Source organism: Saccopteryx bilineata, chromosome 3 (genome assembly GCF_036850765.1).
Source record: "Saccopteryx bilineata isolate mSacBil1 chromosome 3, mSacBil1_pri_phased_curated, whole genome shotgun sequence".
In the NCBI taxonomy this organism is placed as follows: Eukaryota; Metazoa; Chordata; class Mammalia; order Chiroptera; family Emballonuridae; genus Saccopteryx; species Saccopteryx bilineata.
In genome coordinates, this window is record NC_089492.1 from 234,893,207 (window position 1) to 234,910,110 (window position 16,904).

General features: G+C 39.5%; 1 protein-coding gene across 17 annotated transcripts in view; it reads right to left on the reverse strand.

Moving 5' to 3' along the window:
- The window catches only part of SGIP1 (SH3GL interacting endocytic adaptor 1), a 223,899-nt gene extending 208,442 nt beyond the window's left edge, over positions 1 to 15,457 (reverse strand). For 16 of the 17 annotated variants that reach the window (XM_066268955.1, XM_066268954.1, XM_066268953.1 and 13 more), the window contains exon 1: positions 14,760 to 15,036. In XM_066268955.1, coding sequence (XP_066125052.1) covers positions 14,760 to 14,769 — 10 coding nt within the window. In that variant the 5' untranslated portion in view covers positions 14,770 to 15,036. Of the gene's footprint in view, positions 1 to 14,759; positions 15,037 to 15,201 lie in introns of those variants that run through there. The other variant, XM_066268940.1, reaches the window with a different exon arrangement.
- Between the last annotated feature and the right edge of the window lie 1,447 nt (positions 15,458 to 16,904).

Below are 16,904 nucleotides of genomic sequence, written 5' to 3' on the forward strand. Positions count from 1 at the left end.
AATTAGGAAAGATGTTTCTCTCTTGGTATCTGGAAGTGAAGAAAAGCAGTTGTATGCGTGAAAGGTAGACAGTACAGGTAGAGAGGCTAACTGTAGTGATGTTACACCCTGAAACTCTAGTACTAGAGCACAGAATCTTAAAACTGGTTAGCCCCTGAAAAATTATCTAACCTAAACCTTTACTTAAAAACAGAGTTTCCAAAGATACTAAGTATAATAATAGCCCCAATACATCATATTTGTATAAAGATTCATAGCTTTCAAAATACATTTTTAATCTATTTTGTGCTTTGACATTTACAGCCATGTGAGAAAGGCAGGAATCTTATATCATTTACCATTCTACAAATAGAAAAATAAAGAGATAGTAATTTGCCTGAGATACACAGCCAGAACCTTCAAGGAGGTCATAAAAGGTCAATTCCTATTCACCTGGAAAATTCTTGGCCTCATTATCATAGTTAATAAAAAATGGTGCCGAAGATGTTAGAATTTTTAAAATTAAAATTAATTTCTCTTTCTCTTATTTTGCTTTCTTTTCCCAATGTTCAATAGCTTGCCTAACGCCACTCAGCTGTCTGGGACAGTGCCAGGACTAGCACCTAATAAAGAACTCTCATGTTCTCGCCAAGATATCTTATTACATGAGAATCAAGAATTTCTACCAAACCATGTGATTCATTAATATGACCCATTCTAGCTCAGTGTAAAAATCAATTTCCAGCTAGTCTAAATGTCTAACAGGGGAATAGTAAAATAAATTATTATAGAATGGACTACTATATAACCAGTAAAAATAATGTTTTTGGAAACTGTTTCAAGACAATGATAATGATAATATTTCTTGATTGAGCATTTATTCTGTACCAAATATTGTTCTTCATGTATATTATATATTACATATATAATATATGTTACATATATAATATATATTAAAATAACATATAATAATCTCATTTAATTCTTGTAATAATTTCAGATAGAGGTAATCTCATACAGCAGAAGAAACTAAGCCACAGAGGGGTTAAATAACTTGCCTAAATTTACACATTTGGCAGGCTGGAGAGATGAGGATTTAAATTTAGGAAGTTTGTCTCTTGATCCTATTTTTTAAACAAATACACATTGCCTAGGATAATGGTTACAATCTAATACAAAGTGAAAAACTCATGTGTATCTATATCTATATATATACATACAGGGTCCTTGATTTACAATACAGTTTCACTCCTATGACAGTGACATAACTGGAATTTTGGTGGAATTCGAAACACACTCTAACCTAAATCACTTACCTATCCTAACACAGTTGAAAAATCATAATCTAGAACATAAAAATACAACTAACCCATAGAAAAAGGAAAATGACATAAATATACTGTACTGGATTAACAGAAAAAAAATGACAAAAAAATGAATGTAAAAGAAAAATTCCTTACCTTTATTACTGTGGTTGACTTACACACTGGAAGGGGCATTGCAAGGTGGGAGAGAGTGACCTATTGGGAGGAGGAAGCTGGAGAGGCAGGAGAACCTGCAGAAGGTGCTGTAGACACTGGGTCAGGTGAATCAGGATTGCCTAAGGAACATGCAAGAGATGCTGGAGATGATTCTACCTGTACTACAGGTGTTCGGGTTGAGAAGCAGCTGATGTAGAGGGTATAGGATCTGTTGCAGACCTCTCTAACTTCTTAAAGAATTGTTCCAGGCTAGTCTGGAAGGTTGATGACTTCTTCTCTTCTAAAATCTGCCTATAGCATTGCAAGGCATCCATAACAGCTCTGCAGACCTTACTGAATCTACCATAGAAAAATCTTCTGCCAAACCCTTGGCAGTAAATCTCTTAGGTTCTGGGATTCTTATCTCTTCCTCTTCAATGAGCTGCTTCTTCAGCGGAATGAGGTGCTCAGCAGACAGCTCCTCTCTATGTGATGCCAGTAGCTCTGTGACATCCATCGTGATGGTTTTCCTCTTCTTTGAAGCACTACCATCTTAAGACTCTAGCTTTCATTTAGAAGCCATGATAAAGGCCAAAAAAGTTACCAAACAAAGCAACACAAATGGAATACTTGCACTTTTAACAGTCAAAAATAGCATAGGTAAGCGTACTGGGGGACACCAACTCCCTCACTCGTATGCCATGTTACTGTGTATTCTTCCACTGCACACAACCAAACTTGTTCACCCACATAGTATGTAAGTATGACACTAATGGTGTAAGCCAAAACACTCTCATTACAATTTTTGAAAGTTTTTATGGGAGTGAGCATTGTAAACTCAAAACGTTGTATGTTGAAACTGTCGTAACCCGAGGACACCCTGTATATGTATATGTATACATATGTGCATATTATGAGATGATAAAATTGTGTTCTTTGACACAATTATATATTTTGACCATAACTATTAAGAGCTAGCATTCATTGAGTGCTTACTTAAAATGCCAGGTGAGTGCTAAGTGCATCCGTACATTATCTTATTTCATTTCCTCACAATAGGTATTCTTTCACTCACTTTACTGATGATATTGCTCAGCTTTAAGGGTCTATAGATCATCGATCCCTGAAGCTCATGTTTTGCACTCAACAAATTGTAGCAGTAGTTGTTTATTTCATAATAATAAAATTATTGGTTATTTCAACTTCTTTGTATCTTTGTATTTTCTACATTTTCTACAGTGGAAATGTGGAAAATAGGTTTCTCTTAAAATGAGAGGCAGACAGATAAAGAAGTCAGGCAGAATGTGTGTAATACTGGATTACCTGCATGTGCCTGAAACCAGAGTGTGGCTCTCAGCCAGAGTGATTTTACACAGCAGATGGGTACTTTGGGGAGAACAGGGAGAGTACAATCCTTAGTACTACTTGGCATCCAGGAACTATGCTGGAGCCTGTGATATGCCCAGCAGAGTAACATTTAATAAGCTTTACTATGGACCAAATACTCTTCTAAATGTTTGACATATATTAATTCATTTAATTCTTATGATAACCATATGCTTAGGGGCTTGAAGACCTCCCCACCCACCCACCAAAAAAACTCTGTGATCCCTTGACAGGATTTATTCAATCACTGGATATTTACTGAGCACTTATACAAGCCATGCATTGAAAATCCAAAAATGAGTAAGATGTGATTCCTACTCTAGCAGAGTATTTGGTCCTTGGGGGAAGAACAAACAAAGTAGGTATAAGAACAAAAAATAGCTATGATCTATTGAGAGGTTTACACTTTGCTTCAAGACTATAGCATCAACCCCTGCCTAAGCTTTCAGGCTGCTAGCCTGCCAGGCTGTTCTGTGCATTTTGAACTTGCCATGTCAGTCCCCAAAATCAAATCTCAAGTCTCCTCAGCCCCCACTCCCCATTCTCTATCTTTGGAGAACTTTGAGTGCTACAAATGCACTTTCTTTTTTCTTTCTTTCTTTCTTTCTTTTCTTTTTTTTTTTTTTTTTTTTTTACAGAGACAGAGAGTCAGAGAGAGGGATAGATAAGGACAGACAGGAACGAAGAGAGATGAGAAGCATCAATGATCAGTTTTTCGTTGTGACACCTTAGTTGTTCATTGATTGCTTTCTCATATGTGCCTTGACCGTGGGGCTACAGCAGACTGAGCGACCCCTTGCTCAAGCCAGCGACCTTGGGTCCAAGTTGGTGAGCGTTGCTCAAACCAGATGAGCCCACGCTCAAGCTGGCGACCTTGGAGTCTCGAAACTGGGTCCTCTGCATCCCAGTCCGATGCTCTATCCACTGTACCACCACCACCTGGTCAGGCACAAATGTACTTTCTGATTAACCCTTCCAACCTTGCATGGTTACCCATGACAAACAGAGTTATTATCACTCCCATTTTCAAGAGTAGAAAAGGTTCACTACCTTCCCACAGTCATAGAGATGGGGTCTAACCTCGGACAGTCTGACTCCAAAGCCAGTGCTCTTCAATATTTGGCTTTGTGCCCTTTTGAGGGTGAGAACTGAAAGCTGAATGAGCACTCACTCTCATCCTGGGGAATGTGGGCTTTGCTGAAGAGGGACACTTTTGTTTGACCTTGAGTGAGCAGAAGAGACCGTTACTGTACAGAAAAGGGAATGAACAGCATATGCAAGGGAAAGCAAGGACAAGGAGCTCCATCTGGCCTGTGTCAGAAAGTACTTCACAGCGTACTGAGGCATTCAGACTTCATCTTAAAAGGATGGGGAACAATCAAAGACAGATGATGAAAGTGACCTCTTTGATGGATGTGAGGCGGATGGGCTGGAAGGTGGAAGCAGCGAGGTCTGACCAGTTATGGTAGCATGGGATAAAAGGGAGAGCACAGACTTACTGAAGTGAGGCAGGAAGGAACAAGGAATCAGGCATGAATCCAAATTCTGACTCTGGCTTGGCTGTCTGGTAGACACAGTTCTTTGAACTGGGGGCACAAGGAGGCTTAGAGATACTTGTTGGTTAAAGTCAATGGCTCAGGAGTAGGGTCCTACCTGCTCCAGGCCTTACAGACCAATTCCTTCCATTGCTTCCATAACCAGTACTGTGAACAATTTTTCTTGTGTCATTTTTCAGTGATTCGTTAAGGGCATTTGTAAAGGCTGGATGCACAGCTAGACCATCTATAGTCCAGTTTTATTCATTATGTTTCAAATTTGGAAAACAGCCTGTTGTAGGAAAAGCAAACTAGTATTACCTCATGTGCCAATTCCAATCAACTGATAGAGGTGGCCTGGAATGTGAAATTGAGATAGATGCTGAGGCCAGAGAGATAGGGAGCTGTGATTGATTATTGATGCATTCCATGATCAAGAAAGGGGTAGTATATATAGCATCTGGACTCTGAGAATAGAGTGATAGAATATGCTAATAATTAACAGTATGGTGAAAAAAAGAGGGACATCTGTAAGGCCTATCTGCAGAAGAGATGCAGCAATAATGCACTTGCAAAGCAAAACAGCAAGCAATCATGTCTGGCCACTGAATGCTAAACCCTCATATAACAACCAAGCTAAGAGGAAGCCATCTGAGCAAATAACTGGCATTTGTGCCACAGTTTTACAGATGCTTTAATGTTTATTATCACATCTGATCAGAGCCAGCATTATCCCTACCTTACAAATGGCAAAGCTAAAGCTAAAGCAGTTCTAGACCTCATTCAAGGTCACAGAGCTACCCAGGAAGTACAGCCCCTTCAAATCCTGTCCTTCCTTCCACACAGCACTGACTTCCTGACAGCAGACCCATGAGCCATGGGAGCGTAGAAGAGAGCTATAAATGGCCACATTGTATGTGTACTCAGTAGAGTGATGACCCTGGGGACACATTCATTTGTACATCTTTGGGCAGTCACCCAACCAGCCTCAGCACCTTTGAACGTGAAAGAAGCCACAGGTTCTAAGTCTTTGTCTATTCACATTTTTTGAATCACTACTAAAATAAACTTGACCTGTTCTCTTTCAGAGAGAACAAAAATCTTTGGGTAATTTATTTCATCCGGCTTTGGTTTCTTCAACTGAAAAATGAGGTGGAACTAGACTGGTTAATCTTCAATGGTAGCCCACACCATGTTTTCATGATAACAGCCAAAGCTTTCACGGAATGTCAGTGAACACCTAGCTGTCCTTCTCAGGGAGAAAGGGCTTTTTGTTCATAGTGGGAGCCAGGTTCTCTGATAAAACATTTTGTAGAATGTAAGCTGTGAAAGTTTAGAGTGCACTGGCCTAGTGATATCGTATGTCCCTTCTCATCATAGAATTCTCAGAAACCAGTGATGGCCTCTGGAATGAGCCCACTGGTATAAACTCTTCTGTGTTAGACAGCCTTCTTCAGGCTGGCTCATGGCTGGTCTGAAGGATCGTGACCTGATAAAAAAATTAACCTGCTTAGTTATGAAGAAGGCTTTTGAAATACCATGTCAAATTCAGATGATCTACTGTTTGCTTGTTATCTAGCAACCCAGGCCAATATGACATGAGCAGGACTTTCCAGTTACACCATGATCCAGCTAAAGAGCACTTGACTCAGAGTCAAGTTTGTGTCATAGATGATGCTTCTGCTACTTGGTAAGGTGGTCACATTGAACAAGTCACTTAACATTATTGGGTCCTAGTTACCTCCTATTTGAAATAGGGATAGTAACACCTATTCTTCCTACCACGCAGACATGTGAGAATAAAATATGTGTACAAGTATGTGATAACGTATACTAGCTCAAAGCTGCTGAGGATAGAGAACACAACTGCCCTTTTTTTTGCTGCCATATTCACAGTGTCTAAAACAGAATCTGAGACTAATGAAAAAGCTACAGATGTACCTGTTGAATGAATGAAGCATTTTGGAAAATGTGAAGTGTGCGCAGTGTCACACAATGTTTTCCATATTATATTATATTATACATTTTGCTGAAGATATGCAACATGGTTACTCTGCATGGCCTTTTAAAAATCCTAAAATACTAATCCTGATGCATAATAGAAGTTGATACAAACCATAAATAAAGATAGAGATCTTTGGTATGTGGTCAAAATAATTCAGTTGATGTGTATTTCTGATTCGAAAGTCAGTTTTATCATGGGGCTATATCTCTTGTGTGAAAATGCTCAAGCCTAGAGTTGTAGTTGAACTCTCAGCTCTGACACTGGGCTTGGAACCGGAAGGTAAGACAAGAGTATGATATTAATTCATTCACTTAAATATGTGGAAAGAATGAGTCCAAGAGGCACCATCATCAGACAGAGCCAGTATCAGAACACCAGGCTTCAGAAAGCCCACTTGTTACTGAACACGGATAACATAGACTCATGCTGACTGACTCTGCAAAAGGAAACTGGTCTCCTTCCACTGAAAGGGACTCATAGGCGTCTATTTGAATATTACCTTTCTGAGTACCTCTCTTGAAGGTTCCTCTGTCCTTTGCTCCAGATGGCATTGGCCTTCTTTCTGTCTCAGCCACATTCTGAGCCTTTGCACTTGCTCTTTTCCCTGCTTCGTCAGACTCTTGCTCCAAATAATCACATGGCTCTTCAAGTCATGTCCTCAAGTTCTTGCTCAACTGTCTTTTGAGCAAGTTTTCCATTACCACTCTATTTACAACTGCATCCCCATCTACTGCACTTCTTCCACTCAGTTCTTCTTTAAAGTCCTTACTCCCATTTAATGTACTCTGCATTTATTTTTTTTTATTTTTTTATTTTACAGAGAGAGAGTCAGAGAGAGGGATAGATAGAGACAGACAGGAATGAAGAGAGATGAGAAGCATCAATCATCAGTTTTTCATTGCGACACCTTAGTTGTTCATTGATTGCTTTCTCATATGTGCCTTGACTGTGGGGCTACAGCAGACCAAGTAACCCCTTGCTCGAGCCAGTGACCTTGGGTCCAAGCTGGTGAGCTTTGCTCAAACCAGATGAGCCCACACTCAAGCTGGCAACCTTGGGGTCTCAAACCTGGGTCCTTCGCATCCCAGTCCGATGCTCTATCCACTGCACCACTGCCTGGTCAGGCTGCATTTAATTTTGTTGTATCATCTCATCCAGAACCAAACAGAAGCTCCACATAGGTAGGAATTTTTATCTGTTCTGTTCATTAATGAACCTCTAACACCTAGAGCCATGTCTCACACCTAGCATGCTTTCAGTATATAGGTTTTGATGAACACATAAACACTTCCTTGTAGAGGACGGTTGCATAAATATGCTTTTGTCTCCCTATACAGCAAAGATGCAAAACGAAATCATGGCATCAATGTAAAAGACCAGCAGAGGAAGATTTAACTAATACTAGGCAGGTGGTAATACATTTGAATTTATTTTTGTGTGAAGGACAAGATATTTTGTGGTGGGAGGAAGAGGAGTCAATCTTTCAGATTCAAACCTTGGAGGGAGTACATCTGAGGAATCCAAATTATTCAGAGAATACCAGAGACTCTGAGCTGAAGTTCTTGAGGTATGGCAGGTTAATTCTCCCATTTTATTTGCACAGAAACAGAACCCCAGGAAGGTAAAGTAATCTTCTCAAGGCATACAGCCACGGAGTCACAACACTCGGATTCAAACCTAAGTCTGACTTCCGGGGCAATGCTCTTTGTACCCCAAAATCCAAACTGTGCAAGTGTAGCAAGCATCTTGAGTTTCTAAGATTAACAAATTCTCCAATTAGGAATAATTTGGTGTCTGAACAATCTCATATGTTATCACATTGCCACTGTCTGCACAAATACATCATCTAACGTTATACTCATTTATTTATTTTAAAATACTTTCCCAAATTCTAAGTCTAACGTTTTAGAAAAGAACAGAGATCTTAGAAAGGGAAAGGTGAGAAGGAAGAATGAGAAAAGTGGCAAAAAAAAAAAAAAAAAGGAGAAATACAAAGAAAGCAGAAGGGAGGAAGAAATAAAATGTATGGGATATTGCAAACTCTGTCTGGAATTTCTAGAAATTTCTTTGAATAGCTGTGCTATAACTTGCCTCTTCCCATTATGAAATCATTTCCTTAGAGCTAATCACCAAAATAAATCAAGCTCAAGTATGTATTTTACATATTTTCTTTTTTTTTTAATTTTTTAAATTAATTTATTTATTTTTACAGGAACAGAGAGAGTCAGAGAGAGGGATAGATAGGGACAGACAGACAGGAAAGGAGAGAGATGAGAAGCATCAATCATCAGTTTTTTGTTGCAACACCTTAGTTGTTCATTGATTGCTTTCTCATATGTGCCTTGACTGGGGGGGCCTCAGCAGACCGAGTAACCTCTTGCTCGAGCCAGAGATCCTGAACACAAGCTGGCAAGCTTTTTGCTCAAGCCAGATGAGCCCACGCTCAAGCTGGAGACCTCGGGGTCTCAAACCTTGGTCCTTCCGCATCCCAGTCTGATGCTCCATCCACTGTGCCACCACCTGGTCAGGCAAGTACGTATTTTCAAATGGACTTTTTCTTTTATTTTGTTTCTCAAAATGTATTACCTTTTTTTTTTTTTCACAATTTAGCACTCAATAATATATTATCTTTCCCTAATTATTTCAGGTTTATAGTTCTTGTTTCTCCAGTAAAAATGTAAATATGAGCATTTATTTTTTTATATTCCTACAATGCCCAAAATAATACCTTACATTATATAGTTTGAAGTCATTGGAGTCGTTTCTATCAGGTTTTATTCACTATTCAATAAATAAATGTGCTAAGTGTCTACTGTTGTCAAGAGCCAAGGATACAGAGGTGACCATGACAGACCAGATCCTGTCCGCATGGACCTTCCCTCTGGAGTGGTGGATTCAGCCCATACACTGTTAAATAACCATGAATCATAAATTCAGCTCTGATGAAAAGGAGCAGATTAAGATGGACTCAGTGGCCCAGGATGTGTGCTTAGGAGTTTGGAATGACAAGAATAATAGAGAAGGTTTGCTGGAACAACAAGAGAGTCAGTTACTCCATGAGTTGTTGTCAAAAGCATGTTCTAGCCAGAGCAAAAGCACCGAGACAGAAAAATACTTGTTTTAAACAGAGACAGGTAGCAAGACTGTCAGGTTAAGTGAGGCAATACATAAGCTTGAAGTGTTACAGTAGGTTAGAGTGTGCCAGTTCTTTTATGCTACAGATTTTAAGAGAAATGAGAAGATATAGAAGTTTTTTATACAAATAAGTGACATGATATAGGTATTTAAGTATAGATACAAAATATCTAACAGTCTATAAATGAAGTTAAATGGCATACCTGCTCCAAGATGGAGACTCAGCATTCTCTAAGTCTAAACCTCCTTCCCCACTAGCAATCCAACGGTAAGCAAGCCATCCTATGCCCATAGATTTATTTGGTAGTCAGCATATAAACTAGTTAGACCTAATACCTCTGCCCTACACCCACTTTCTCCTCATCCTGTACCCTTTCCTGCTTACCAATTTCCATCTATCTAGAACCTCTTCCTCAATCAGTTACTTTGTCTTCAGGTACTTTTGCAGACATGAACCCAAATTCATTATAATGCCTTGACCTTTTTTCTCCCATTCCACTCCTTTACACTCATCTCTTTACCCTTCTTAAATCTACTTGTGAGTTTACATGATGAGAGAGATCACAATTCAACAGTAGTAGATATGATAAAATTGAATTGAGAAAATGTAAACCACAAGTCTGGTGGTAAAATTAAATATAATTGAAAAATCCAGTGTCATGAGTCTCTAAAACTTCTGAAAATATAACTAAAAATCCCCTTCAGATTTTCTCTCCATCTCCTCTGTGTCCTCTAATTAAACCTTCTCTCCTTCAAAAAGCAACATTTGAAATTGAAAACACATTTAATGCCACTGTGCTTGTATGGCTAATTGCTATAGTAATTATGAATTACCCAATTTATAGCAAACACTTAGTATTTCAATTATATAATGGGTTTAAGAGTCTTTAACGGACAAGTGTGAGAACCTGACCATCATTTATATCTTTTTCCTATGGGAAAACTTGTTTCAAGAGAGCAATTCACAAACTTTCAGGAACATAAAAACTGTGAGTTGGTGATTTCCTGCAACATGTTTATTTGAAACTTGGATAGTGTATGTGCCAAATTCAACAGAAAGAATTATCCAGAGTCTTCTAGTTAATTTTTTTTAAAAGACTGCATGTTTTTTTAAGTTTAGAGTTGACCCCTGTGATTGGATGAAAACATATATCTGATACAGAGCCTTGAAGAAGGAGAGTAATTATATAAGTAATTATATAAGTGATACAACATATATTAGACTCTCATATGCATGCTAAAGATTTTTCCAAAATAACTTGCCTATTTCTAGGAAGGGAATCAGTAGGAAAGTTTGAAGCATTTCTTTTTAAACTTCTTAGCTAATTAAAAAATGAACAATTCCAGCTTCAAAATATTTTGTTCCTTCTTGATCACATCAACAAAACTTTCCAAATAAATAAAACCCCATTTCTAATTAGGAAAAACAAAACACTTACTGTTCTAAGGTTCATTGTAGCAAAAGATCAATCTAGATTTTTCAAAATTTTCTATATATTGATTTTGGGGATAAAAGGTGTTAACAAGGAATTAAAAGGTATGACTGTGTGAGTACTCATATTTGAAAGAGAGAGAGACAGAATATGCCGCCAAAGAATCTCAGTCCTAGTTTTCAACTAAGTTAACATAACCACCTGATGCAAGGTATAAAGTAAAGCTTCCAATTTAAAGTGTTATGATGGGTAAAAATATGAGCATTGTTGTTTAATGAACTGGGGTTCAAATTCCATTCCACCATATTTCTGCCTCAATGTGGTGTTGGTTTTTTGTGTGTGCTTTTTTTTTTAAGGAAAACTATTCAAAAGTACTATATGCAGAATACATTTATTTGCAGGTTATTGTGAATAGTAAATCTAACAAGATTTATTATATCACTTCTGTATATTATAATTAAACTCAGCAAACTCTTAAAATATGCTTGTTAATTTAAAAGTATGTATATAAGATTGCCTGACCTGTGTTGATACAGTGGATAAAGCATCCACCTGAAATCCTGAGGTTGTGAGTTTGAAACCCCTGGCTTACCCAGTCAAGTCATATACAAGAAGCAATGGGTTGATGCTTCCTGCTCCTCCCTACCCTCTCTCTCTCTCTCTCTCTCTCTCAAAGTCAAAAATAAAATCTTTTAAAAATATGTATATAAGATTAAATCATTGCACCAAAAAACTTACCTTTCCAGTGTAATACCAAGAGCCTGAATATAGAACTAAAAACACAAGCACTTTCAGTGCAGTTCTGCACAGACAAGGGGAAACTTCCCAAACTGCATTGCAAATATACAGATGTCCTAAGAAGTGCTGACTTAGTTTCACTTATCTTAAAAAGAGTAACTAAAATGCCATTCTTAAATTTTAATAATAATACATGAAAAACAGAATCCTTGAACAGTTCCCTTAATCACATAGGCTGTTTTGTACACTTACACCATTTAGCAAATAATTCCTTTTGCCCATCCTCTTTCCCTTCCTTTTCATACTGCATAAGTTTCCACATCATGTTTTTAGAAAAAAATGCAACTCAGTACCAACCATTGCTAAAAAACAACAACAACAAAGAATGCAGGAATCAACAAATCAAGTCCTTTAAAAAATACTTTTTTGAAATAAAAATATTTGGAGTCACAAGCTACTGGTAACCTGCATGATGTCCCTGCATAATTATTTTACTGCCTTTTATGATACTAGAATCACTGAGAAGATAGTAATACTTTTCATCTCTGACAAGAATTTCCAGTAGACATCAAATGAATGGAAACTATATCCTGTTCCATCCAAAACAAGAACACAAAAATAGACTCTGAGCCATACAGATGAGTATGTTTACTCTTGTTTTACATCGAGTAGAGAAGTTGCTTTGAAAAGTTGCCATGACCATGCTTTTCCTGAGCAGCTAACTCCAACACTTTACTGAATATAGAAATATATACACACAAATGCAAAGTGTAGGTTCTCTCCCTTTCTAGAGCAGTGTATATGTGTGGATGACTCTGTGTGTGTGTGTGTGTGTGTGTGTGTGTGTGTGAGAGAGAGAGAGAGAGAGAGAGAGAGAGGTGTTAGTTAAGAAACATCATTTTAATTATCTAGATGTTTAGTGACTCAGGCACTGAATGGATGAGGTATGCGTAAATAATAACTGTTATCCCATACTTTCAGAGTAAGATCAGTTCAGAAATGAAATTCTGGGATACAGTATCATAAACATGTATGTATAGATTGCCCAAAAGGCTAGTAACTAAGTAGGAACTATGTGTAGATAAAAAAATTACTAGTTTCATTTAAATTTTTAAGTCAATGTTAACACCTGTCCAATTTCACTTGCAAGAATCTGACAAAAGGTAAGTGTATCCACAGTGTAACCTATAACAATGCTAAGATAAGGTCCTTCATTAGATAAATTTGGCAAACCCAGAGCAATAGTATTAATTCAGCTCCAACACAAATCTTTGTTATAGTTCTCATTTCAGTTTAGGCAGCTCAGATAAGCTTATCACAGAACTTTGATTTGACATTCTGGGATAGCACAATAGATAATACTACCAGGAGAATCATTAATGAGTATTAATAAATACTACTTCCCTCAAAGAATATACTTCAACTCCACAGTTTGCAAGGCAAGAAGTAAAATGAAAGATGTTCCCCTCCCCTCCATAAGATTAAATTGAATCAGAATGTGTGCAGATTTATTTTTAAGAAATGCTATATAAAATTCAGCTAGAGAAATATTGTACCTCTATAAACAAGATTTTATTTTCTGAAAAGGACAAACTACATAAGCTTTTAATTGAAAAGTACCTCAGTAATACTCTTTCTGTTTGTCTTGCCTTGCTATTCAAAGATTAAATCCATTTTTAATTAATGAAAATGATTTCATCTAAGAGCATTTATAACCTCAAGTTTATTTAGGCCTGTATTTAAAGAACTGCTTGAGAGTCCTTTGCAAATAAGACCAGGCTCCATAACAAAATGATACCCAATCTGTTTTTTAAGGCTATTTTCTAAAATCTGTGGGCCATGACTATAAAATTCTTCACTCACCCAAATCATATTAGCAATGTTTGACATGGTGCTAGAGAGAGCAAAAAGAATTAATTTTTGCTAAATACGTACAGGCTACGCTGCTGTTGTTTTGAAACCATCGTCCTCTTATTCTATGTTGGTGAATTTCTAAGGAAGGTTTAAAATCTGTAGGACAAACCTTAATTTAAGAGGTGGCCTCTCTGCCATTTTCATGGCTGATGTGAGACCCATTATGCACTGGATTCTGCATTGTGAAATCCAGGCTGGGGACAAATTTCTGCCTGTCATCTTAGAGAAGGCCAGCAGTTTTGCACCATCCTGTAGTGTGAAAACAGAAAATCAAAGCGAGGGTCAGTCTGCCTGTTCCTTTTTTAATCAGTTTGCTGCTATTTTGAGGCAATCTCAGCTGTCACTATTTTAGGATTAAAAGGGTAATTTAGTAGGATAAAAATGTAGTTGAAACAACATCTCCCCAGGAAAAGTTCCTCCTCCTTATGCTTAATATTGAATGCAAAAGGTAATCGGTAAGTAATCATTTGATGCTTGACTAAAAAACCTTGCACAGGGAACACATTTAGGAAGCACAAAGTTCTTTTAAAAAGAATGAAAGAAAAACCTGATAAGAACCTGAATCAGGAGCCAAGAGGCCTGTATATTTTCCTCATATTGCTCATTCTGTTGCAATGACATCCCCATAAAACTATATAGCTCAGGGGCCAAATTTGCTGCATCTGTCATCCCAACAATCAGATGTGAATTGTAGAGATAAACATATCTTAAAAGCATTAATATTTTTAAAAAACAGTTCAGTAAAAATTATAGCATGGACAACTCTATCAATGACCTCTCCTGTCTAATGTCAATTTCAGAAAACAAGTTTCCATTGTAAATGTTTAATCAGTATTGTCCCAGGAACCCAATGCAGACAACCTTATCTTCTCTCCCAACTTATTTGCTCTGCAAGCTCTTTAGTATCTCTATCTCAGCTCCCTGCAAGCACTTTTTAGGTTTCTCTCTCTCAAAAGAGCTGGGAGCTCTGTAGTTTCTGAGCTGAACAGAAGCCCTGTGGTTTGATTCCATGAGTCTGAGCCCGGTCCACTGCAAGCAAACTGCAGCATTTCTGCTTGCAAATCCTGTCAACCGGGTTCTAGATCAGCCACAAATACAGGCTGCACACAGTCTTCAACGCTGTTCTGCCCAAACCTTGCCTGAAGCCTGTCAAGCACAGCAGAAAGCATCCTACCTTCCATCATGGTGGCAGAATTGCATTCCTTAATTTCCAAGGAGTCTGAAAAAATATAGGAGTATACAATTCCAGGTCCCAGATAAATCCTCACCACACTGCCGCTGCTGCTGCCAGGAGGATCTGTTCTGTCCGTTGCTGCTGAAGCCAAAGGAGACAAGTGTTAAACCCAAAGATAGGCCATGGATGCTGCTGGTGCTGCTTCACCTACAGGCTCCCAGGAAGATGCTGCGAGAGAAAGGGAGAGGAACAGCGAGCCGGCGAGCTGCACCGCCTGCGCTGCCTCGGCCAATCCCTTCAGCTCTGGACCGCGTCACATGGTAGCCAGCCCGCATCTCCTGACACAATACCCTCGGAGAGCACACAGAACCTCTTACCCGTCCCCAGTCCCCTCCACTCCCAACCGTGCCGCTTGTCGCCAAAGGCACAGCCCCTTCCCCACCTGGTAGCACACTTTCTCCCTTCGTCTTCTGACACCTACTGCAGCGTCTGGGTACCCGAGATTATCAGACGCTGCCACCTTAAACAGGGGGCGCTGGCATGAAAGGAGCGCCTAAGTGGCTTGCTGCGGAGGGGATTGAAAACAAACAAAAAACTTCTTAATTCCGTGCAGCCTGAAATCTTAGCCACCACTTGAAAACTCCTTTTCCCGTCTCCTTTTACCCTGAAGGAATGTCAGTGTCTGTGGCCTCCCCACACATCTGTGAGTCTCTCTATCTCTTCTCATTCAAGAGAGAAAAATCAATCCGGCTGACGTCACATCATAAACAATTATCCCCAAAAGGATGATGCAGAAGAAATTTCACCCCAGCTGCCTTCAGGAGAGCTAGGGAATTAACCGCGCATGACATGCCAAGGGCTGGGAACTGTCATTAAAACAAAGAAACAAAAGAACCCCCCCCCCCCCCCCCCCGAGTGGGGCTCTGGAATCAAACTGGCAACGCTTGAGATAATTTCTGGGGCGAGAGGCGGGAGAGCGGGCTGCAGGCAGGGAAGGGAGGCCCTAGCCCGACGGAGGACAGCTGTGCACGCCGCTTCTTATCGCTGAAACCTGGATGGGCAGGCGGCCATAGACGGGACCCCGCGGGGCGCCGCTGGGTTCTGTGTTCGAGTCCCCTGGCTCCGCGCGCTCGCGAACCGCCTGGCTGCCTCCGGTGGAGTGTGGCTGCTGCTGCCAACTGCAGTCCTTATAGGAAAGCAACTTTCTTCTAAATAACTCGTTTTTCACGCCGCACCACTGGCGTTTGTAAGCTCCTTCAAACCCATTCGTCCACCCCACTGGAAATCCAGAGGGAGGCAATTGTGCTGGGTTCTGGATGGAGGGTGGGTGAAACCCTCAGTTGCTCAGCTTCCGGGGATGGGATCTGGGTCCTGTGCTGCTGCCTAAATGGAAAGGGTTATGGCACCCAGGCTGCTTGATTTAAGCATCTGTCACCTGATTGATCCCCAGTGACCTGGGGAGCCTTTCAGAGGGCTCCAGGACCTGGGGTCCCTAGATCCTCTGTTCCCTTCAAGTTGGCTCTGCCACTAAGGAAGAGTAGAGCAGGTGGTGGTGTATGGGAGGGAAAGGGAGAGGAGGGGAGGAGATTGAATGGAAGGGAAAGGACTCTTTAAAGGCCTAGGGGACAACAGACAGGGGCATGACTAAGAGAAAAGCCATTATATTACAGAGCAATTGTGAGCACCAAATGAAATAAGTTTAAGATTTTATTTATTGATTTTTGGAGAGAGGTGAGAGAGAAAGAGGAGTGGGGAGGGGGAAGCATCTACTCACAGTAGTTGCTTCCTGTATGTGCCTTGATCAGGCAAGCCCAGGGATTCAAACCAGTGACCTCAGCATTTCAGGTCAACCCTTTATCCATTGCACCACTACAGGTCTGACATAACTTAAAGAAGTATGATGTATTATGTGATCAGGACTGAAGTTGTAATACTACTGTTTATCATTTATGTTATAAATATACCCATGAAGTTTTTTTTATTATTAAATTCAATGCAGTGACATTGATAAATCAGGGTACATATGTTGAGAGAAAACATCTCCAGATGCTGTATATCCCTCACCCAAAGTCAAATTGTCTTCTGTCACCTTCTATCTGGTTTTCTTTGTGCCCCTTCCCTCCCCCACCCCCTCTCTCCTTCCTC